The 25,672-nt window shown below is 38.9% G+C and overlaps 2 protein-coding genes across 3 annotated transcripts in view; one reads left to right on the top strand and one right to left on the bottom strand.

The window, feature by feature from the left end:
- Positions 1-50: 50 nt before the first annotated feature.
- lrrc41 (leucine rich repeat containing 41) lies at positions 51-15,871 on the top strand. The gene is made up of 10 exons (XM_055641543.1): positions 51-243; positions 1,555-1,641; positions 3,260-3,330; positions 5,976-7,650; positions 8,321-8,557; positions 9,369-9,533; positions 10,038-10,136; positions 10,640-10,759; positions 11,045-11,120; positions 15,265-15,871. Exons 1-10 carry the CDS (start codon positions 132-134, stop codon positions 15,503-15,505), a joined length of 2,883 nt encoding a protein of 960 aa, XP_055497518.1. The 5' UTR covers positions 51-131; the 3' UTR covers positions 15,506-15,871.
- rad54l (RAD54 like) overlaps positions 15,603-25,672 on the bottom strand; it is a 24,694-nt gene continuing 14,624 nt past the window's right edge. For both annotated transcript variants that reach the window (XM_055641546.1, XM_055641545.1), the window contains 9 exons: positions 25,491-25,617; positions 23,971-24,045; positions 23,169-23,308; positions 22,748-22,858; positions 21,656-21,779; positions 20,183-20,261; positions 18,212-18,391; positions 17,202-17,365; positions 15,603-17,097 (listed from right to left, as the gene is read on the bottom strand). In XM_055641546.1, coding sequence (XP_055497521.1) covers positions 16,896-17,097; positions 17,202-17,365; positions 18,212-18,391; positions 20,183-20,261; positions 21,656-21,779; positions 22,748-22,858; positions 23,169-23,308; positions 23,971-24,045; positions 25,491-25,617 — 1,202 coding nt within the window. In that variant the 3' untranslated portion in view covers positions 15,603-16,895. The remainder of the gene's footprint in view (positions 17,098-17,201; positions 17,366-18,211; positions 18,392-20,182; positions 20,262-21,655; positions 21,780-22,747; positions 22,859-23,168; positions 23,309-23,970; positions 24,046-25,490; positions 25,618-25,672) is intronic.

The raw sequence follows: 25,672 nt of genomic DNA, 5'->3' as shown, positions 1-25,672 counted from the left end.
ATACCATGTCAATTGACGGAACCAATTGAGATGCTGGACCCTGCGCCCAGTCAAAGAAGAAGGTCGGCGTGACGTTGACCTCGACCTCACCAAGATGGCGGCGCGGTAACGACAGCCCCAGTTATAGGCAGATGATGGGGTCGAGTGGCTGTGAGGAGACGAGTAGCGAGGTGCTCTCTTTATTCACCTTCTGTGCTCGGACCATCAGTGAGAACGTGTCCCGGCTGGAGCAGGGGATATGTGGTAAGAGACACGAAACTATAATAATTACTGCAGCACCGTGTCCGAAGCCCGTGCAACTTCTTTGGTGCAACGTGCAGGTGGACTTCGTTCTTTTTTTTCTTTGGTCCGAGAAACATTCAAATCTAAATCACAATATTAAAAACAAACTTGTGATGCGATTGGTTTACAAACACTGCCGCCATTGACGAGCACTTCCTCTTCTATTGTCACGGTGGTTTAAGCAAGAGTCAAGATAATTTAATTGTTATATGTTATTGTCAGCAACGGAACTGTGAAATTCTTACTTGCTGCAGCTTAACAGACCCGTAAACTCACTAACACAGATAACTGTGTAATAATCATCATGCAATAAATGAATAGCTAATACTAGGTAACCATAATAGCATAAAACTGAAGTTTGTAGTGCAAGCAAAGACATGGTCCATAGAAGATCATATTTGTTGAGGTGATAGTGAAATGAGAGCATAGCCAGGGTGATGTGGGTCTGATATTGGTTGCCTTCTTGAGGTGAACCTTTATATAGATCTCTTCAATGATGGAGAGATCAATGTATGTGATTGACTGGGCAATGTCTACAACTCTGTAGTCTCCATTGTTCCTAGGTGTTCAATGTTGCTGAACCAGGTCAATATGCTTTTATGATACAACCAATCAACTTTCTACCTTTGACCTGTTAATATTTGATAACATATGGAATGTCCTCAATCTTCTTAGAAAGTAGAGGCTCTCTTTGTGATTGCATCAATGTGTTGGGTCCAGGACAGATCAAATGAGCCATTGAGTCATAGATTGGCACATGCTATTTGAGGCCAAAATTGAGGAAAGCTCATTATGTGTAGAGGGTGTGACAGAGACAATGATGAGTGAGAGCGTCAAAGTATTTAATAATGAAGATAAGATCAAAGTTGACACAAAAAATTGCAGATGCTGGTTTACAAAAAAAGTGCTGGATCAGGCAGCATCTCCAGAGCCATGTGTATGTGATGTTTTGGGTTGGGACCCTTCTTCAGATCGGGGAGAACAGAAAGCTACAACTTGTATGGGAATTCTTTAATTGGAAGCAGTTTCTGCACTTTTGAACATTTCTGGCAGTCTATACAGAAAGTGGCAGGAAAGAACGGTGGATGATGCCAGTGTACTTGTGATTTTTGGATGATGCTGAGGAGAAACATGAGAATTAGCAACAGTAGAGAATCAAGTATAGATCCATGGGAGACTGGAAAAGAAACTGAAGACATAGAAAAGGGAAGTATTTGTAGGTGATTCCTTGATAGATTCATAATCATTTTCAATGTTGTATTTCTCACGTAGATTTGCCAGCAGTGGTCTTTCAAGAGCTGCTGCAATTTCTTAACATTTATGACCTGGAGAAGATCGAAGAGGTCGCGGTAAGGAAAGGTAAGGTTAAAGTTCTACGTTTTGTAAACTGTCCTTTGGAGAAATTGTAGAATTTTGATAATTGAATTATTCTCAAAATTGGAGTATACTTAGGGATAGATATTCACAATCTTCTTCTCAGGGTGAGGGTGTCAAAGTTTGTTTCTTAAATGTAGATAGCAACAAAAACTGTTAAAGGTCAAAAACCATGGCAATCTTTAATTGATTCATCAGACGGGAGTGGCGCAAACGTCGCTCAGTGCTTCTCGGGCTCCCACTCTCAGAACAAAAGCGAGTTAGCACAATTATACATTTTTCTTATCAGTACACCTACCAAGTCTGAATATGGCATGACTGAAATATTCTATAGCCTTTTGCAATATAGGAAAGCTGGGTCCAAATCAAGCTCATCCAATAACAAGTTATTACTTATCTCTGGAGCGTCAGCTTTTTTTTTCAATCTTGTCTTCTTTATGGCCTTGAAAAGAAGCACATGTTATTACTGCAGGCTGCCATCTTAATGTCTTTATTGAAAAGACAATCTGTCCTCAATATTGTGTTCCATATAATTTGCAAAGTCATTCAGACTTGGCACCAAGCTATTCTTTTGTTTTACTAGTCTATGCTTTTGTAGAAGAACGACTCCATTTTAGATTTGATTATTAGCTCTTTCAAGGGAGCCTAAAACTAGAAGCGTGGATTTAAAGGGGATCTGAATGACAATTTTTTCACAGAGGGTGGAGTGTATATGAAGCTACCTGCAACAAGAGGTAGTAGAGATTTAGTTTAATTTAATGTGACGTGTACTGAGGTACAGTGTAAACCGTTTAGTTGCATGCTAACATGTTAGCGGAAAGACTATACATGATGACAATCAAGCCATCCATAGTGTACAGATACATCATAAATGGAATAATGTTTAGTGCAAGGTGAAGACTGATTAAAGACTGCTCTCTGGTTGTTGATAGGATCATTCAGGTAGGTACAATTAGAATATTTAAAATGCATTTGGATGGGTACATGGATAGGAAAATTTTAGAGGGATACAAGTCAAATGTAGGTATATGGGATATAAATAAGTATCTTAGTTCCAAAGAGCCTGTTTCCATTTTTTTTTAAAGGACGCAAAGGGCTGGTCTAACTCAGCGGGTCAGGTAGCATCTTTGGAGAACATTGATAGGTGACCCTTCTTCAGACTGATTGTGGTGGTGTGTGTGTGCATGGGTGAGGGACATATTTGATAGGTAGAAGGTTGAAGAAGGATGAAGGGATGGAAAGTGTAAGATAAGGATATAAGAGGTATGAATCGTGAAGCTAGAGGAAGAAATATAGGTGGGTGGGGACAGGAGAGTGGGAAGGGGAGAAAATGTAACGACGAGGCAGTCGGGGTAAGGGGTAGGTGGTTCCATGTTCTACAACTCTGATGCTGCTAAAAGTAAAACAAAATATTGAATACTAATATTCTTCCTATTATATATTGTCAACACACATGCATGTCTGTTTTCTACTCTTTCCCCCGTTTTGGGAGTCTAGGTCTTTGCTGCAATCTAGCCCTGCAATCAACCATTGTGGACTAGTGGTTATACTCCAACTTTCCATATTAATATTTTGTACTGCATTTATTTTTGGTGTGTTCCAGGTATTTCTACTCAAGCTTTTTGGCATCAGATTTGGAAAGATGTGATAGGAACAAATCCTAAAGCTAAGACAGTAAGTTTATCCACCCTGGATCCCTTTTGTAATTTTTATGGTAATTCTTTACATTTGTTAATATTTTTGAAGCAAAAATAAGAAATTTAACACGGCTAATATTGTTGCTATTGTTGCAAATTTTGTAAATGCCCAAAAAAAAAAGGCTACTGCACAAATTGTTTTATTGATGTAAACCCCTAGCAGGGTATTATTTTGCATTCACCAGAATATAAAGAAACAAAACATTGTTTAAAACAAAAAGGAAATAAAGACAAAAAATACTTGAAATACCCCACTCAGCAGATCACACCACATCTGTAGGTAGAAATTCAGAATTAACATTTCTGGTTGAAGACATTTTGTTGGAACTGGAAAGGACGCAAGTAGAATTTATTAGGCTGGAGGAAGTGTGTGTGGGGGGTGGGGTGGTTGGAATGTCTCTCGTAGGGTAGTACTAGGGTGACTATAGGGATACCTTGTAAATAAGGTTTTCTGGTTAGTGAGTGAATAGGAGCAGTTAGAGTGAAAACATAGACAAAATGCAGAGCAGGGGGGAGCAGGGTTGGCGGCGCGACCGACGTCGCAGCGGCCTCTGCAGACCGTCTGTCTTTTTTAAATTTTATTGTCCTGTTGAGGGTACAGTTTGTGGTGGGTTTTTGACTGTGTATGTGTGGGAGGCGGCGGGTGGGTGGGGGAAACTTTTAGATCTCTTCCCTGTACGGGGACCCGACCTTTTCCCTGTCGGGTCTCCGTTGCCGTTGGGGCCTAGCACCGTGGAGCGGTCTCCAACCGGAACGACCTGGGGGCTCAAGTCACGGAGCTGCGGACCTACCATCGTGGAGCTGGCCGGCTTCGGAGCGTGGAGAGCTGCGGTGGCGCGCTGTTGCGACCCGACTCCGGTGGATGGCGACACCGGGAGCTCGCGGGTCCCCGGTGGGAGACTGCTTTGCGGGGCACCGGCAACGGCGACTTCTCCCGCTCGAATTGCGGGGTTGAACGTGACCTGGAGTGGGGCCTTACATCGCCCGGCGCGGCTTTAAATGGCCGCGGACTTGCTAGTGCCTGCCGGGGGCTCCGACATCGGGACCCGGAGCAGGGCCTTACATCGCCCGGCGCGGCTTTGAGTGGCCGTGGGACTTGCTAGCGCTCGCCGGGGGCTTTGACTTTGACTTCGGGTGAGGAATGGAGAGCAGGGGAGAGACAAGACTTTGCCTTCCATCACAGTGAGGAGGAGATTCAATGTGATGGATGTTTGTGTAAATTGTGTTGGTGTGTGTCTTAGTTCTTTTCTTGTATGACTGCAGAAACTAAATTTCGTTTGAACTTCATGTGAGGTTCAAATGACAAATAAATGGTATTGTATTGTATTGTATATACCCAGGGAGTTAGGTTGGGCATGTCCTCCACTTGCAGAGGAAGAAAAAAAGGGGGAAAAAGACAGACCAGTTGAACCGATGTCACAAGTGGCCAAATGCTACAGACCAAAAGCAAGTTACCTGAAGTTGCAGAATTAAATATTAAAAAAAATAATAATTTAGTTTCTTACTAGGGCCTCACCTAGCTGTGTAATGGTAATTTTTTATGCCAAAAGAAACATTAAAAATATGATCCATATTTGTTGCTAGTTTATCTTATTTGAAAGTGTGCTTATGGGCCTATTAATCATTTGATCAATCAATCAATCAATCAACCTTTATTGTCATCTTGCAAGCAACAGTTGTTACAGTGCAAAATGAAAAGACGTTTCCCAGTGAATAGCGGAGCATCGCACATGAAATTTAAACACTTCACACATAATAACACTAAAAACAATCCAGTCCCTGATGGAAATATAAATAGTTAAAAAGCAGGTAAAAAAACACATTAACCTGAGAGTCCATGCCATATTAAAGTGTCCGTGCCAGCCGCAGAGTCAAGTCAAGTGACTGTGGGTGCAGAGTGACTGTTTAGCAGCCTCACAGCCTGTGGTGCTCAGCCTCGGTCCGGGCTTTGATGTTCGCTTTGAAGGAGTTAGCTGACTTTGTCCTTGGCAGCTCTGTTTTCTTCAGACAGCGGCTCTGGAGTTCTTGTAAGGGTAGGGAGGCCCAATGATCCTTGCTTCGCAGAGCCTCCAACAGTGGGTGGACAAAAAGTCTAGTGAGTACTCCACCGTGCCCCTGTAGAAAGTCCTGAGGATGTTGGTGGGGAGTGAGGCCTGTTTTAGTTTCCTCAGGAAGTGCAGTCGCTGATGGGCCCGTTTGAAGGTCCCAGTGGGTGTTCCTGGATGCAAACTGAGCTGTTTTTGGGTAAAGTATATCTTAGCCTGAAGTTGTTAATATTGGCAAACATTAACCTGAGTCCATATAGATTTCTTGTATCTTATAGTTTGTGCTCATGGTGCTGGTGCTTTTAAAGTTAGCTGACTGGAGCTGTTTCCTTGGAGTGTAAAAACCTTGTTCGAGATCCACATGGTGGACAAAAAGTCTAGTTCTCCCACAGATGATGAAAGGATGGTTTGGTGTACCTTCGCAATATGATAGTTGTGGACATTTACACTTGTTGCTGGTGAAGAATACATAAAGTAATATTAAAGGTGGTTCTCACAAATGTATAAGATAATTTTGTAAATGTCACAGTGTGATATTGCTTCTGTGTTTTAACCTGCCTTTCCTTTATTTCTACAGGAACATATTAACTGGAGGCAAAAGTTTTTGCAAACATTCTTTCATGGTGTTCTTTGGGGAACATTGGATATTTTGAGCGTCAGGCAACTAAATAATTCTCGTTCTTCTGCGTTAATTCTCGCTTCTCGACATGTTAGCAAACTTGTAATTCGCAACAAGCTTCAAGGAGTGAAGGAACTGGCTGATAATCCAACCATTTGTAGCCGTTTAGCGAGCACCGTGCACAAGCTGGTGTTTCAACATTTACGTTCTGTGGATCACACATTGCAAGATTCACTGTTAACGTTGCTTCATGGTCTCATTCACCATGGAGTTGTGAAAGAGGTGGCACTGTCACATTGGAATGAGCCCCACCCTGAATTATTGGCCCTCCTACTGAGGACAAGTGCAGGACTGTGGCATGCAAGAAAGAAGGAATCTCAGTGTAATGAATGTTGTGATGAGGATAGATTGAAGATGAACATTAAAGCAAGGGATTCAACAGTTCAGAAAAATATATTGGATTGTTGCCAGCAGGAGGCTGTTAGGAGATTCACCACTGCTGAAGACAATGCAACTAAGACAGTTATGTCTGCAACTGCCGGCATGACTTCTGATGATCTGATATCTCCCAGTACATATCATGCAACCTGTGAAGAAATATCATGTGGAGAACTTGGAATAATATCTGAGGCTAGTAATTGTAGTACACGTAAGATTCATCCAAAAAAGTGCAAATCCTGTCTCGGGATGCAGAATCCATCGAGAAGTCGTGATGCACGCAGTGTCGTTTTAGATGTGAAGCTTTTTTCGGAAGGCAATGGCAGAGCTTCAGCAGAACCACATACTTATTCAAGCCATGATCTGTTTGAACCAACTTATCTTTCCAACAAGACTTGTGAAAGCAATTGTTGTAGTGAGCAGCAGATTATTAAAGGGCAGTTGTATTCTGCACCTGGCAGAGTTATGAAAGAAATGGAGTATTCTGAACAACAACACAGTACTTCTGAAGAAATAACAAGCTATTCCCATGAAGCTAGCAGCAGGACTTTTACGGAGCCACGCTCTCCCCATGCTGCCGCAAGGACTTCCGAAAGGCTGGTGTCTCATAAATGTGCAAATGGTTTTCAGAAGCACAACTCTGCTATTGTGGAAGAAGTTGCCTTTTCAGAAGAGCTAGGATGTCCAAGGATGGTGTTTGGTGAATTTGGAACAAATGCACACAGCAGAACTTTAGATGAATCTTATGTTTGCCATCCAAGCACTTGTTCATCAGAAGATTTGACTCCATGCTATGCTTACAATAGAATGTGTAAGAAGCCACGACTCACTGATGTGTGTAACTTCAAGTCAGAAGAAAAATCAAAGACAAATCAAAGGTTATCTGAAGAGATTGAGAAACAAGGGGACATCTATGACTATATATTTATGATTGGTAAAAGTAAAACAAAATCTGTTCAAAACACATCAGACAGTGATGAAACCAATGACAGCCTATTAGAAGACCTGAGTGATGATGCTCTTACTGGGGAAGAGCAAGCTGACACAACATTTTCATCTTCTCCAGAACTGTTTGCGAGGAGTGTGTCGGTGCTGGAAATTACGTCAGTCGCATTGTCCTACAAATCTGCTGTGATGCTATCCAAGTTGCTCAGTTCATGGGTTTCCCTCCAGAAACTGGTCTTGGAGTACAATGGTTAGTTTGCAAGATTTTATTAAGAAATAAAAGCATTACATGATTTGGAACTGCAGTTAATCCGAAGTTTCAGATGGGAGAAGCAGAAAACTTGAACCTGATTAAGTATCTTTATTTGGGTGCATGATGCATCTGAGAAAACCGATAAAAGTTTTAATTTTTGGTTTGTAAGTGCAATATTCACTACACCAAAGACTTTTTAACACCTTCTCTCCCTAACCCTTACCTCCAAAAAATCAGGTATTTAAAGTTTTGAACACCACTGAAAGTTTCACCAACAGATTAACAAAAAGCATTTGTTTTGCCATGTACTTTTTATCTTGTTAGAAACGTTATCAAATTAGTGTTTGAATATCACTGTCTATTTTTCACTTTAATTTAGAGCAATATTAATTTTCATGTAATCTCATTAAGCAATGTTGCTGTTTTAGTAAACCTATTGTATTTGAGGAATAGACATCGACATAATTTTAGTTCTTCACCATTCCTCTAATGAGTCAAGTAATTCGTCTGCAAGGAGGACTCAATCAACCTTGTAACTATGACAGATTGGGGTTGATTCAGTCACAGGTTCACACAAAAATGTAATTGTAACATTTATGCTTATTTACATACTACAAGCTCTTAAAAGGATCCCGTAGCTACATTTTGTTGTTTCCTTTTCTTCTAGGCCTGGGTCCTGCCATTTTTCTGGTCCTTAAGGGGCTCTACGTACTTTCTTGTCGCAGCAGTTGTCTTTCCACTCTAGTATTAAAAGATGATATCTTACACCTTCCCCTAGTAAAACTTATTGAAATCATAATTGGCATCTTCCCCCACCTTCAAACATTCCATTTGGGATTCCTGCTGGAAATCCAAAGTGAATCATTAGAAAACAAGTTGTTGACGGGTACTCCAGAAATAAGAGGTTGGTAATACATTTCCATTGTATTAATTTGCTTTGTATTATTATCAGGATGGTTGGGAGAAAACTATGGTCTTTCCATTTGTTCCAAAAGCTCCATGTGAAATAGTATTTGGGGTTCAGAAGATTGCCTACAGTAGCAGCAGTGTTAACTGGGAAGGTAAAGAGGAACACATCAATCTCTCGATTAATTTAGACAACAGTCATAGTCAATTACAGAGGAGAAAAGGAGAAAAAAGCTCTCAATTGGATGAAGGCAGAAGAGATTAACAGACCTGGAATGGACAGGTTGCGTTTTGAAGAAAGACTGATAAGACTTGGCTTATACCCTCTGAAGTTTTGAAGAGTTAATGACGACTTGATTGAAACACTCAAATCCTAAATTGATGCTATATATAGTGGATGTAGAGAGGAGTTTCCTCTTATGAGATAATCTAGAATTAGACTATGTTTTATCTTTCAGGGTGATGAGTCTTTGAAACTCTTTTTATCGAAGGGTGAATGAAACGGGGTTTTGAATATTTTTTAAGAATGGTAGGAAGATTCATGATAAGCAAATGATACTTCAGGGAGGTGGAAATGCAGAGTTTAGGTTATGGTTAGATCAGTCATTGTATAATGTTAGTACGCTTATGCACTGAACAATTCCAGCTCTTAATTTTTTTTAAATAATCGTATAGTTTAATGGTGATAGAACGTCAGTTAACTGCGGACACGAGCATTATAAAACCATTCTTTAACTTCTAATCAGCAAGACAATGATTCGGATGTTTCCTTTGACATGTTTTCTAATTGTTCATTTCTGTTACTGCAGGTAGTTGCCTGGAGAATTTGAGTCTGAGTTGTACAAACATGCCGCTACAGGTTGACATGCTACTGACAGTTTTAAAGGAATTGAAAGTCCTTAAATACCTAAATCTGCACAAGGCATCATTTAGTCCACCTGATGCACTTGGCAAATTGCTGCATGCAGCTACATGTGCGTGGTAATGTACCTTGAAGTTTGTCAAAAGTATTTTATTGTTGGCATGTATTGAATGTGTATATCTCTCTTTGAAATGAACATTACTCATTCGCTCAGAACACACAGTGCTGGAGTAACTCATCAGGTTAGGCAGCAGAGGTGATGCTTTGGGTCAAGACTCTTGTATCTGAATCACAAATTTGCGATTTGCCTCCAAGAAAATAAAAGAACATTATATCGAGCAATTGGTCCCTTTTACAGCATGTAACCCCATGTTTATACATTGACAATGAAACGTGTGAACGTGCAGTTTGCTAATCTCACACTCCTATTACCTGGTATGATCAATTGTTTGAAACTCAAACAGGTTTCCAGGTTCTCACTGTGTGTTCTTGTTTTATTGCCGGAAGCATTCAAAAAGAGCAGGTCTGCTGATCTGTGAGTGTAAAACCCCATGTCAAATGTTGTCTTCATTTGTAAAGCAATATATAACCTAATAATGTATAATTTTGGTCCTAGTCTCTCTCCCTTCATTAGAATGGATCACCATACAAGATGTTAACCTTGCTGTTTGCTTTAAGGAAGTTTTAGATCTTCTGCGCAATGCACCTCTCAAAGGTGAGAAAAAGCAATGATGGTGTATCATTTTTATAGTGTAACGAATATGTCAGTAACGAGTGATCACTAATAGTGTCATACTAATCTGAATGATGAATACTGAATAAGGGTGGCACGGTGCAGTTGGTAAAGCTGCTGCATCACAGCACCAGAGTCCTGAGTTTGTTCCTGACCTCAGGTGCCGTCTGTGTAGTTTGTATGTTCTCCTTTGACCCATATTTCAAAAAAATTATCCGTCTTTAAAGCATTTCAAATCCTTGTCGATGCCGAGCAAGTTGGCATATTGGGCTCGTTCCACTTTCCTCAATTTGACCATACCTCCCCAAACCCATCCTATCTATTTATCTGCACACTCTCTTTTAAAAACCTTGGAATACCTTGAGATTATGATAGGTGCATATTAGTGCAAGTAATTTACATATTAATTATTTCAAGAATTGCAAAGCAGTATGATTCCTCAAGATAAGCCTAAAGCTAAACATCTTTCATTTTCTTATTCACAGGTTTAACTATGGATAACTGCCATCTGTTTGAAAACCACATAGAAACAGTGTCTGAAATTGTCACTGCTCTAAAACAAAATCAATCCCTCAAATCCTTGTCTCTGCCTGCAAATCGATTGGGTTGGTACATTCTATTACTCTTACGGCTATTGGGGGAAAATATTTTTACATTCCAGAAGTGGAGTGCTTGGACCTTCCCAAAACAATGACTGAGATGTTCAACTATCAATAAATGCAATTGAGCTTTGTTTATTTTTTGGTGGGATAATCTTGTTTTATCAATATTGTCCCAATTCTCCGAGTCTGTTGATATATCTTGTGTCAATGTGGAAATGTATCGTTTAAAGGGCAAAAGTTGAAACAATTCATAAATGTATAACACATTATGATTCTTTTTGTAATTAGGAAACAAAGGTCTGCTGTCACTGTCAAAGCTCTTTACTGAGGATTCTTTGTCTTGTATCTCCTGCCTGAATGTGAGGTAATATTTTTAAATTTCTTCATTCCAGATCCAGCTTCCTCAGATTGACACAATTACTAGTTCAGTAGTGCTTTATTTGTCATGTACAATTGCACAGTGAAATTCTTTTTCCATATGTTACCCATGCAGGCGCCACCATTATTCAAAATCCAAAGTCTGGTTAGCCTGCTTGCTCGATGTACTGGAGCAGGTCCTGTGAAATTCAAGTGCTTGACTGGATTTTTTTTTAATGCTGTGCTATCCCAATGACCATTGGGCTATTGAACACTGTGAACTGCCTTGGTTGCACTAGGGACTTGCGCTTTATTTTACTTTTTGGGGTTATATATTGTTCATTTTGTTAACTTATTGAACTTTTTAAAATGTTTGTTTATTTATATTATCTATTGAATATTGTGTTTACAAACCTATTGTGCTGCTGGAAGTGAGAATGTCATTGTTCCATTTTGGTGTATGACCAGCCTCAAGTAGCGTGTTCAAGCTAGCAACCTCCCTCTCGGAAAGAAATTCTACCTTTAGATTCCCATAAACCTTTTGCACCTTACACCAAGGCTGCGCCCTCTGGTTATAGTTGCTTCTGTAATGAGGAAAATATTCCTACTATTCATGCTATCTATGCCCTCTGTAGTATATCTATTTTCTCTCTGGTCAGAGGAAAACAAATATGCCCTATGCACACGCCCCACAAATAAAACATTTAAATCCAAGCTATGTCTTGTCAGATCTCCTTTGGACGCTCTCCAAAGCAATTACGTCCTTTTTGTAGTGTGCCAATCAGAACTGCATGAAATATTCCAGTTGTGCACCATACTGAAGTTTTATAGGGTTGTATCATTACGCCTACCCCCTTGCACTCTATGATAAAAACAGAAAATGTTGGAAACACTCAACAGGCGAGGCAACATCTGATAAAAGAAACAACATTTTGGGTCCGTGATCCTTCATCAGAACTAGAAAAGAAACAAAACATCACAAAATGCTTGGAGTAACTCAATGGGTCAGGCAGCATCTCTGGATGACATGGATATGTGACATTTCGGGTTGGGACTCTTCTTCAGTCTGAAGAAGGTTCACAACCTGCAACGTCATCCATCCATGTTCTCCAGATATGCTGACTGACCCGCTGAGTTACTCCAGCATTTTGTGTCCTTTTGTTAAAACTTCCATCTGTAGTCCCTTGCTTCCACAAGTGAGAAAATGTGTTTGTTCAGGTAGCAAAGGTAAGATAAGTGGATGGGTGCAAGAAAGGAATATCCCTGATTGGGTGATTATTAGATCTTGCTTGTCCTCTTTCCTAGATAATGAAATATTCTGGACTTGAAATGTTAGGTTTCTCTTCTCATTGATGCGGCCAGACCCATTTCTCTTTTAACATTTGTCATAATTTCAGATTTTCATCATCTGCAGTTTATATTTTTGATTTTCATGTATTCTATGCCTTGACTAATGAAAGCCTGCATTAGGCATCACATTCAGATTCAGATTCAATTTTAATTGTCATTCTGCAGCATCTCTAGCTCTCTAGCTCTGCTGCCATCTTTCGGGATCTCTAGACTTATACACTAAGGTACCTCTGATCCTGTTCTTAATTAGGATTATATTCCATCTGCCATTGCTTCGTTTAATTTTCCAGCTGATCAATATTTTTCCCGTAGCCCAGACTGCTTCTCATCAATATTGCACCAATTTTAATGTAATCTGCATACTTAATCGTACCACTTAGTGCCCTCCATAATGTTTGGGACAGAAACCCATTTATTTATTTGCCTCTGTATTCCACAATTTGAGATTTATAACAGACAAAATCACATGTAGCTATAGTGCACATTGTCAGATTTTAATAAAGGCCATTTTTATACACTTTGGTTCCACCTTGTAGAAATTACAGCAGTGTTTATACATAGTCCCCCCACATTTCAGGGCACCATATTGTTTGGGACACATCAATGTAGTGTAAATGAAAATAGTCATGTTTAGTATTTTGTTGCATATCCTTTGCATGCAATGACTGCTTGAAGTCTGCGATTCATGGACATCGCCAGTTGCTGAGTGTCTTCTCTGGTGATGCTCTGCCAGGCCAGTATTGCAGCCATCTTTGGCTTATGCTTGTTTTGGGGGCTAGTCCACATCAGTTTTCTCTTCAGCTTATAAAAGGCATGCTCAATTGGGTTCAGATCGGGTGATTTACTTGGCCACACAAGAATTTTTTAGCGTTGAAGAACTCTTTTGTTGCTTTAGCAGTATGCTTGGGATCATTGTCTTTCTGTAGAATGAACTGCCGGTCAATGAGTTTTGATGCATTTGTTTGAACTTGAGCAGATAGGATGTGTCTATACACTTCAGAATTCATTAAGCTACTACCATCAGCAGTTGTATCATCAATGAAGATAAATGAGCCAGTACCTTCAGCAGCCATACATGCCCAGGCCATAACACCCCCACCATTCACAGATGAGATGGAATGCTTTGGATCTTGGGCAGTTCCTTCTCTCCTCCATAGTTTGCTCTTGCCATCATTCTGATATAAGTTAATCTTTGTCTCATCTGTCCACAAGACCTTTTTCCATAACTGTGGTTACTCTTTTAATTACTTCTTGGCAAACTAACCTGGCCATCTATTTTTGCAGCTAACCAGTGGTTTGCATCTTGCAGTGTTGCCTCTGTATTTCTGTTCATGAAATCTTCTGCGGACCGTGATCATTGACAAATCCGCATCTGACTCCTGAAGAGTTTCTAATCTGTCGGACAGGTGTTTGGGGATTTTTCTTTATGATAGAGAATTCTTCTGTCATCAGCTGTGGAGGTCTTCCTTGGCCTGCCTGTCCCTTTGCGATTAGTAAGCTCACCAGTGCTGTTTCTTCTTAATGATGTTCCAAATAGTTGATTTTGGGAAGCCTAGTGTTTGGCTGATGTTTCTAACAGTTTTATTCTTGTTTCTCTTTCTCATAATGGCGTCTTTGACTTTCATTGGCACAACTTTAGTCCTCATGTTGATAAACAGCAATAAAAGTTTCCAAATGTGATGGAAAGAGTGCAGGAAAGACTATGTGCTCTTGTAGCTGCATTAAGGAGGCAATTAAACACACCTGAGCAATTACAAACACCTGTGAAGCCATGTGTCCCAAACACTATGGTGCCCTGAAATGGAGGGACTATGTATAAACACAGCTGTAATTTCTACACGATGAAACCAAAATATATAAAAATGGCCTTTAATAAAATCTGACAATGTGCACTTTAACCACATGTGATATTTTTTTTTCTATTACACATCTCAAATTGTGGGGTACAGAGGCAAATAAATATGATGGGTCTTTGTCCCAAACATTATGGAGGGCAATGTTCATTCACACATAATTAATTAATGTACAAGGGAAAGGATTCCTGTACAGATCCTTGTGGTCTACCAGGCTTCTAACCACAAAAGTGTCTCTCCACACTTCCCTCTTTCCACTGACTAAAATGTTTATCCAATTTGCCCTTGATCTTCAACCTTTTGGATGAACCTTCATTGAAACCTTTATTGAAGTCCTTGTGGACTACATTAACTGAACATATTGTTGCTACTTCTAAAACTGCTCAGTCAGATAGGCATTTTCACCAATACTGAATGTCCCTGGTCAATCCATGACTTGCCAAGAGTATATTAATCCTGTCCCTCATTTTATCCACTGACTTATCTACCATTATTGTTAGATTAACTAGCCTGTAATTACCTGGCTTCTCCTTGCTGCCCTTCTTAAATAAAGGTACCTTATTTACTGTCCTCCTGTTGTTCAGCACCTAACCTGTGGACAGCAAAGATTTAAAAATCTGCCAGGGATCCAGCAATCTCCTCTCTGCCTCCCATATTAGCCGGGGAACCAAGAACCTCACTAGACCAAGGGGGTTAAATCCTCCTTTAGGCATACGAAGACATCCAATACATCACTGGAGCAGTAGAGTTGCAAAATCAGCAGAAATCATAAGATGGTTGTGATGCAACTAAGAGATTATGTTGGGGGGGAAAAAATGCAAATTTGTTTGACGCTACGATAAGTTTAATATTACCAATGCATCAGTTTTATACGTTGCAGTTGTAATAAACAACTTATTGTACAAGCTTAATTTAAATCAGATTTTATAGCATATAATTTTGTTTTAGTGCTAATTGTATTCGTGGGGATGGACTACTTGAGTTTGCAATGGTCCTTACGAAAGCTGACTTGGAACGGCCTGGCCGGCTAAAGCTGAAAGAACTGAACGTAAGTGAGAACCTATTCTTCAGAGATCCTGCACTTACCAAAGAGGCAATTGAACTCTTCAAAAACAAATGTCATGTAATCACAGTACAGTCTCTTACTGACCCATTACAAGCACTTGCTGATTATTCCAGTGTAATGTAAATATTTCCAATATTGTATTTTTTCTGTACCCGTGTTGTTTTATGACCAAAGCTATTTGTCTACTTTATTGGAAAACAGTTAAAAAAAGACATGAAATCCAAGTTACTCCAATGTAATTTGGCCAACAGACAATTATGGGGTTGTTTCTTCCTCCAAGTTTTCAGAGTACTTTGTACTAATGGCAATATGGTTTTATAAGTATGATTTTTTTTGTTAAAGGATGGTACAGTAAGCCTTAATGTACCAAATCTGATCTTGTCACTTAATTTTTCATGCCTTAACATTACCAGGTTTTATAAAGATAATGTAATTTGAAGCAATGAATTATTGTAATAAAGTTTCATAATAAAGTTCAGTGGCAAAGAATTTCCATTTTGCTAAAAAGCCAATGTTCATTCCACATACATTCCACCTCTGAAATTCACTGTTCCTTCTAACTTTAAAACAAATTTAAACAAAACTGTTTTCAGCCATGATTTCCATTCAAACAAAAAAAAAATCTATTTTTTGTTGTCTCGGTACAGTACATCTGCTACCACAGATCACATTGTGGATTTAATGGAGGACAGAAATCTGAGTTAGGGAGAATTTCCATCCAGGGGATTCTTCTGGTAACTTAAAAGTGCAGACAGTTGATGAGATCAGAAGTCATTAGGTGTTGTAGCACTGACTTCCATAAATTAGCCATTTATTATAGCTATAATTTATTAAGCAAGCAGAGGTATTTTAACTGAGAGCAGATACATGGTTGTTTGAATGGAGTCAAACATACCATATTACATCTTCAGGGAATATCGAGTGGGAAATAGTTAATACCGATGTGCCAAATGATCAGTGAGCTAACTATAATTGTCAAGCAGTACTTAAATGTTTGCTGACAATATGTCTCCAATCCTTGAAATTGTAAACTTTTAGTACACCAAAGATAATAACAGAGAAGATGGTATTAATACACTAAGCTATGAATTTTAAATCAGTTATTCCTCAGTTTGAACATGAAATTATATTAGCATTTCAGCAGTACTGATTCATCTGCACAACTCTCCAATACCTTTTGCAAAATCTAGTTTAGAACAAGCCCTTACCTATTCACTGAATAGATTGTAAAAAATATCTTTACATAATATGCTGTCACTCACATGACAATAGATAGGAAAGTCATAATTTATACACCATTCGAGCACATCTAAAGTGTTGAATATTTTTAACCATGTGTACAAGGCAGCAGAATGTTATATTCAAATAAATGAAGTCACGGTGGACTAGGCAGTGAGCTGATCCTTATTTAGATTCCTCTAAGAATCCAGTCACTTTTCATAAAGGCAAATAATCTGCTTCAGATACTGTTAACTTGTGTCTTTGCAAAATTTTGCATAAGCATTGTAGTATCTCAGAGAACTCCACGTTGTTCCTCATGGGAATGGTGATGAAACACAAAGGAGACTGCAGCATCCCAGGCAGATTGAATGACCGCATCTCGCAGTCCACGTTTATTTGCACAGTGATTCCACCGAGAAAGATCCGATGTACAATCTGAGTCTTCAGGAGGAGGGCGCACCTGGTGACCATTCACACATCGATGACATTTCAACCTGCAGAAGGAAGAGATGGCAACAACACAGTGAGCTCCAGACACCATGCTTCTGTGAGGTTACAGACTTAGAAATGGCTGCAAAATTGATCCAGCTATAATTACCTATCATGTGTATCACTTGCTGTACTCTCATTTAGGGTAAAGAGCTCCTTGAGCTCTCCAAGAGAGAAGTGCCGTTCAACATCTTGTTCCTCATCAACTACACAGCTACTTAGTGCCTTCTTGTGAGTTTGGCGCTGGAAAATCTTCTCCTCGATTGTTCCTGTCTGAAACATTATACAACATAGTTACCTATGGGTACTATAACATCCCACCCAAATATTTAGCCAAGTACAAAATCTCTCCAAGATATTAATGCCATAATAATGAATTAAAGCCGTTTTTAGATGTAACACCAAGGAGGTGTAAGACAGCAGGGCCAAGCCCTTAAACATTAAAATGCAAGAACATATAATGATTCAAACTCAGATGAGTCAATCTAAATCATCAAACATGGGACCAATGATGAATGGAAGCCTGAAGAGATCAGCATACTAATGAGAGAGAACTGAGCCTTGGTAAATGTCACTGCAACCCCAGGATATTCTACATGGTAACATGCAACACTGTTCATTATTAAGACATTTTCATAGGCGGAGCATGTAAACATAGGCTACACGTTTCATATCCCACTTTGCTCCTATTGCCAAACAATAATAATTTCACAAAAACCCTTTGAATTACTCCTGAAAATCCATGGTTTTGTATATAAAGTCTTTGCAGCTCCAGATTTGGCATTTATTGTTTTCTGATTATGTTTACATGGATTGGGATTTTTCAGTTCCATAGAACTGGAATAATACCTTTGGCCCATGACTAATCATGCTGTCAAATTATTCTAATCTCATCTGCCACACATGGTCTTGGAAATGTCATTTATAAAGCAACAAAGATTATACAGAACTATATTCAAATACATCATAAGCTGTTCAGACTTCCCTCAACTGATCTTTGCTGAGACTTGGTCCGATTACTGTTTTCAATTTGATCTAACAACTTAATTATCTAGATACAGCAATTTAAAACTTTAAGAATATCAGAACTACAACTATAACAAATCATCAGCTCCTTACCGACAAAAGCCTGTAAATGTAGCACGTCTTCTTCTGTCCATCTCGCCATATACGAGCCATCGCCTGCTCATCATTAGCTGGATTCCAGTCTGGATCAAACATAACCAACCGGTTTGCACCAATTAAATTCAAGCCACATCCGCCAGCTTTACTGCTCAACATGAAGACAAATTCAGGATTCTGAGGAAATAAATAAATAATGAGACCCAGGCAAAACCCCACTCCATCTTGAAGATTTACAAAATTATAATTATATAAATATCAAGAGATTTCCAAAATAATCAAGAAAATAAACTAAGGCTGTGTTAGGTTTATTATTGCCACCTCTACCAAAGTACAGTGAGAAGCATTATTTTGCATTGCATCCGATCAAATCAGATATTGCACATGAATACAATCAAGCCAAACTCAAATACAATAGGTAGAATGAAGAGAAAGATGCAATCTAATGAATATAGTTCTCAGCATTGTAGTGTACAGGTTCCAGAAAATAAGTCCAATGTCCGCAATGAGGTAGGTTGGAGAATCAGGACTGTACCCTAGTTTATGGAAAGGCCGTCCAGGCTGGAAGACCTTCTCAACAGCACGGGGCTTCAGCCAATTACCCTATTTGTGGGATTAGTGAAGACAATTGCCTTCTGGGTCTGAAGACTTCTACTGTACTTGCACTAGGGTTAGGGTTAGTTGCTCTGATCAAATCTGTTCAGGGTGTATTAAAAGTTCAGGTAAAAACTTAAATAAGCAAAATTAAAGATGTAACCACATGAAACAAAATTAATTGCCTAATATATAATTTAACATAGTCATTGTTAGATCGTTATTTATTGTTTGGTATAGTTTAAATTGCTATATTTAATTAAGAACTATAACAATTACCAAGGAAAACACTATGAAAATGGAGTAGTCTAACTTCCATTGTGTCTGAGATGACTGATGAGATGGATATACAAATATATATTTACAAAAAATAAGTCATACAGCATAGAAACAAGCCCGCCCTTCGACCCAACTTGCCCATGCTGAACAAGATGCCCATCGACCCCACCTACATGTTTTAGACCCATATTCCTTTAAATATTTCTTATCTGCACCATTTTAAACAGATTAAAGGAATCAAGAGGAAACCCTGTGGTAATGTTAGGAAGTTAAAAATAATTGTAATTCATCACACTAAAAAAAAAATCTGATTAATCACTTTAATCTTGGTGTTAAAATACAATAATGAAGTACTAATAGTTTTGAAAGGGCCAATGGTAAATGCTGCAACTTTATCATCATAATGATGCAATTTAAAATTTATCTCCATTAGAATTACCCCATCTTACTTCTACCTCCTCCACTCACAAATCACTAATTCCTCTTCGTCTGTCTTTCAAATTCCTGATTTTTTTTAATTGCAATATGAGACACCATTTGGGCAATTATCAAAGAGCTCATTGTGCTTACTGCTCAGCTCATATAGAATTTTGGATTACATTGGGAGGGAAATCAGGATGAGAAGTCTGAGCAGGTAGGTTCAGGTCTGACTGGCCCTCTTTCACCATATTCTCTAGTTGCGGGTGACTGAGTTGGACTGAGAATTACCACAGCCAGTTTTAGGGGGCAACTGGAAGGAGGCAAGTCCCCAGACAAGATCCTTTTCAGTGCACAGCTACGGGTCCAATAGAATACACCCAAAGGAAATCCAGACAGCCAGCAATGAATCAAACCAAGGCCCAGACAATCTGGACTGCATGTTAAGAGGTTGGGCTTTTGTGACAACACTTCTTATCTCTTGGTTCATGCTGGACCCTCCAAATGGTAGCTGGAAATTATATGTAACTATAGCCTATCATGAGTTATGCTGCAGGACTTAAGATGTTCTGGTTTTGTGAAATGTGTTAGACCCACAGCTAAATAACTCTCAGTTCAAATATCTCTAGAATTTATTTCTAATCACTACATATGTATATCAATAAATTTGTCACTTACTGATATATTATTGAAACGTTCCACAATCTTGGCCCTCTTTTTTACTGTCATTGTGCCATCCAGTCTAACATATAGGTATCTGGTAGATGGGAACAAAGTTAAAATATATTGTCCTTTCAAGGATGAGCAAACATTTGATACCCCACAAGAAATACAGCAATAAAACAAATGATTTAGAAGTAAAGGATGCATTGATTCACATTATCCATACATCTTTGGGCTCTCTCTACATCACACCACTTGTACAATGCTTATTGCAACCCTCAAAACAAATTATTCAAATGGTATTTTTACATTGCTGGCAACTTCAGCAGCTATCAGTCACTCGTTCAGCTTCAGGGCAAATCCCATAACATCGATTTAAAAAAAAAATGTATTTGCACGCATCCCCCCCAGTAATGAACAGGGTCTGCGTTTTTACAGAAAACAAATAAATCATTGAATATGGTAATCACATCTCTGCAATGTTGTAATGAATGCTGTTAAAGGCACATAACTGATAGGACTGATAAAAGCAAAAGTAGAGAGGAAACTAGTTCTGCTGTTCATCAGAAATTATGTGTATGCACATTGGACCTTTGAATATAATAAACTACGGGAGCACATTCTTATGTGGGCGTGTCCAGACGTCTGACGTTCGTAACTTGTGATTTGTGTTTTTTCCCATAACTTTAATGACAGCAAAGTTGATTCCATATTTCAAATTTTTTGGGTCGCAATTTCCAAATTCTGTAAGGGTGAATATCTGTTATCCTAATGGTCACAACCAAAGATCCTATAGCTCTGCTAGAAGATCTTTGGTCACAACGTGGAGGTCACCAGTACAAGGGTGAATGCTGCAAGCAACTCAGGAACCAGGTACGTAGGACTGGAGAGAGTTTAAAGACATATGGTGACAGAGGCACACAATTGGCTTTGAAAACAAGGATGACATTTTTAAAGTTGGACATTGATGAGCCAGGAGTCAATACTGGTCAGCAAGCATTAGAAGGTGCTTAGTACTTGCCGAGAATTGAGATACAGACAAAGATTTGCATTAGCATTCAGAAATCCACTGGTTGACATAACAAGATTAAGTTGTTTTTACACAGAGAGGATGCACAAATGACCAGCTGAGAATTTATCTCAAATCAAGATTTTCAGTCTAGGTCAACTCTTCAGCATTACCATTGTTCAGATGAGACGTTGAGCACAGAATCTGCATTAGTGATACTGACAGTGAAGATCACACAACAAGCACAAACTCTTTTTAAATTCCCCTTATGAATGCCATGATTGCACAATAAATAATGAATCGTCGTTTACAGCTGCAAATCAATTTTAGGATACCCGATAATCAAATCCACAGTTCTACTTGTTTCCAAAATAATTTGTAGAATTGTCACAAAACTGTAATTGAAGATATTTTACATAATATCTAGCTGCTGTAGCTGTTTCAAACATTGCGTGTTTACTTGTAATGCCTTGACTCACCTCCTATCTCTGCAGAGCCTCTCAAATAAATCCAGAGTTTGCGTGTAGTTTGATACTAAAACCACCTTATCAGAGCTGGTACTTCGAGTCATAGCCAAGATATAGTCAAGGATAAGCATTTTGCCTGGAGTAAAATAGAGATGGATTATCATTTTTTTTTTTTAATTAAATCCTATTTTACAACCTCTCATTTGGATACAAAGATATCATCATTCCTTATGCTTGCTGGTAAAAGTTTAAACTAACTTTCCTTGTGGCTAGTGGTAGACTAAGGTGAGTGCAAAGAACAAACAAGGTGTAATGCACAATGTAGGTCCATGCTAAAGACAGTTGAGGACATTTTCTTCAAAGGCACATGATGCTAGTAATTATGACAGCCCCTTTAAACCAGATATTCAAATATATACTGGCAAAATTTGCCAAACATTAAATAATTTACAGTTTTGCTTGAATGCAGCCTGGGTGAAATGGGCCGAATGGCCACCTGTGTGTAATAAGAATGAATTGTTTGCATATTATTGCAACCAGTTTAGTATAGGAGTTTAGTACAGATCCGACTCAAAACAGTGCACCAAGATTGAAACCTTTTAATGAGTGAAGCCATGCTTCCTAAAGTCAATCCAGTTTTAACCTGACAAATATGCTCTAAGCAGACCATCTTATAACAGTGGGTCTGAGTTGAGACACTAGAGCAAACTAAATTGAGGGAATTAAAGGACTTTTAATAAATTTGTTCATATGAATAGTATAGCAAAATATACCTTGGTGGAATTAATAATAAACAATATATCAATAACTTGGGGGGGCTAAAATAACGTGAAATGCAACTGGTAAGTATTGGTTTGCATGCTGCTGTCCAATGTAAACACCAAATATACAATACATGGATAGCTTCTACAAATGTAGTTTTGCAGCTGAACCTGGTGATATTTCTGGACAATAAGTGATAAACAGCCACTCACAAGTGAATGACAGTAGAGCCCAGTTGAACATGTGTAATTTACACCAAGCTCAATAGAAACCATTAGAAGTAAGAAAACTAATTTTGAATAAGGAATTTTCAAGTAAAACCTTATGGATGTAAAGCTTTACCTGATAATTGAGGCTCCACTGATTTTGTACTATATCGTGGTGGAAAAAGATCAAGTGCTCCGCGAAATCCTCCTTCACCTTCCACACACTTCTCATAGATCAATGCTGGGTCTAGACAGAAAAGAAAAGAAGGAGAAAAGATATGGTAGACTTTCTCAATTAACTAATTATTTTTGATTTAGATCATTAATTGTTTAAAACAAATTGTATCTGGATTTCTGTACAATTTTACATTATATTTATCATCCCTCTCATTGAATTCCACCAACTTTTAATGCAGACTTTTCCTATGCTGTTCTTCAATGTAAAGTATACTGAGGCTTTGCCTATTAGTACAGCACCAGAGTATGAACATTGCTATTTTGTGAGATAGTAATAACAGAAAAGTATTGACTCCAACTCCAATTATCTTATTACTTACGGTTACAAAGCTTTTTTAGTGAGGTGATGGAAGATAGGGAGGAAAAGCTCATCTTCCCATTGTGAGCTTGCTCCACTTCCAATACTGGTTTGGCTTGCTTTAAGAACAGTTTGTACAACTCTAACTGCAGGGGAGTGAGTCTGCATAAAAGAAACAGGTCTGATATTATTTGATTGAATAACATAAGTGAATGGTGCATGCAGAAATCCATCATCAAAGTGAGACATTTATTTAGCGTCGACCTTACTGGGTTTTGGATCACAATGGAAGATCAGATAACTTTTCCTACTAGTGTTCAATTCAATTCAATTCAACTTTAATGTCATCGCACAAATACAAGTATCAGTACAACGAAATGCAGTTTTGCGTCAGTCCGTAGTAGTTGTACATAAAGAGAAAAAACAAGAAAAAAAATAGAAAGAGAGAAGATACAGAATAATCAGGAAATACAGAATGATTAAACAAAGGGGGACGGAGGGACCAGAGAATTGACACATTGGGCCAAATGGCCTCCTTCCCTGTTGTAACGTTCCACAATTCCATGATTGCATCATTTCAAAACCAACATATCTTTACTGAGATCGAGCGGCAAGAACTGAAGGCAGAGATTTAATATCTATTATATTTGTATCCCTATAGTTTAAGCATATTACCCTCCACATGCTATTTGTTAACTTGCTATCTGGTTGATTTCCCATAATTTAAGGACCTACTGAATCAACGAGGAGATAATCTTACGCAGCATACATTGGCAGCCATTCCATTAATAGATTTATGTCAGACAAACTGAAACACAAAGTACCTGCAGCAGACAATCTGTTCAATCTTCACTGGCAAGTATTTCGAGAGGATATTTGATGTTCTTCGAATCAAACACCTGCAATGAAGATTTAGTTAATAAAATCAAATTAAATACCATTCTCGAAATCAGCATTTCGTTGAGATCTTATTTCTGCTAGCTCTGGGCAGGTTATGCATACAGCAGCCAATAAGCCATTCTTTTTAATCGACAAAAAGGATTCTACCATGACAAGTAAATACAACAAGATTAAGTACATATGTTCTCTGGTTCAGCATATATTTTATACATAAATTGAAATTCAACTGCAACCCATTAATGATATAGGAGTAAAACAGTTCGCCACTGGGTCAGCCAGTTCCGTGGAACAATCCCAATGGTCTCACCTCCCCTCTTCTTATTTCCTTATACCTGTGCAACTTATTTTCTGTTGTATCTACCCATCAACACCTTTTTGGTTCTTGCCATTACCATGTTGTAGGAAAGATATCGTCAAGCTTAAAAGGGTTCAGAGAAGCTTTACGAGGATGTTGCCAGGACTAGATGGTCTGAGCTATCAGGAGGTTGAGTAGGCCGAGTCTCTATTCGTTGGATCGCAGGAGGATGGGTGATCTTAAGCTCCTGTCCCACTTAGGAGACCTAAACAGCAACCTCCGGTGACCTTGCCCGCCACCCAAAAAAAAAAATCAAGGTCGAGGTGACCTGCAACCTCCTACCACCTTCCACTCATATGTTGATTGGGTAGATGCACAGAATCTCTTGCCCAGAGTAGGGGAATCGAGGACCAGAAAACATAGGTTCAAGGTGAAGGTGAAAAGATTTAAATAGGAATCTAAAGGGAATTATTTTCACACAAAGGGTGATGGGTGTATTGAACAAGTTGCCAGAGGAGGTGGTTGAGGCTGGGACTATCCCAATATTTAAGAAACAGGTAGACAGACGCATGGATAGGACATGTTTTGAGCAATATGGACCAAACGTAGGCAGGTGGGACTAGTGTAGCTGGGACATGTTGGCCGGTGTGGGCAAGTTGGGCCGAAGGGCCGGTTTCCACACTGTATCACTCTATGACTCTACATACACAAGGATAATTTACAATAGCAAACCAGCATGCTTTGGGCATATGAGAGAAAACTGAAACAGAGGAAACCTAAGGTGTCACTCAACACAGACCGTGACCAACGTTAGGTTCAAACCCGGGTCGCTGGAACAGCAGGACTAACTGCTGCAATACTCTGCACCATATATCAAAGAGTGTTATTATGGCAGGCAAAATGTCAAAGACCTCACAACATTCAAACACACAAAATTCAAATCTGGATACATTCAGTCACCTCGTCACCATTAGACAAACATTTGGAATTCGTTTTCATCACGAGTGCTGCCCATCACCTTCGCTGAAAGTGGTAGAATGGATAAAAAATGGAATTTGCCCATGCCTTGCACTCTAAGGCCTAATGCAAAAAAGATGCAGGTGATCTTCCAGCATGAACCCCCTTGCCAAGGGATCAATGTTGCTTTACCTATTCACAACGCTGATCAATTCTTTCAGTTTCTCCTCTCCACGCAGTCTTTCATTTTCATTTGCATCTGCATCACGGCCCTTCAAGATGGGTAACTCAAACCTCTTTTTAAATTCTTGTACAGTCCCTGGTGAAGATTGAACAATTATTAACCTTTGTGCAAGCTGGGAAATGCTGAGTAT

This window comes from Leucoraja erinacea, chromosome 10 (assembly GCF_028641065.1).
Source record: "Leucoraja erinacea ecotype New England chromosome 10, Leri_hhj_1, whole genome shotgun sequence".
NCBI lineage: Eukaryota > Metazoa > Chordata > Chondrichthyes > Rajiformes > Rajidae > Leucoraja > Leucoraja erinaceus.
The sequence above is the reverse complement of the archived record's forward strand: the minus strand, read 5'-3'. Positions and strand labels throughout refer to the sequence as shown.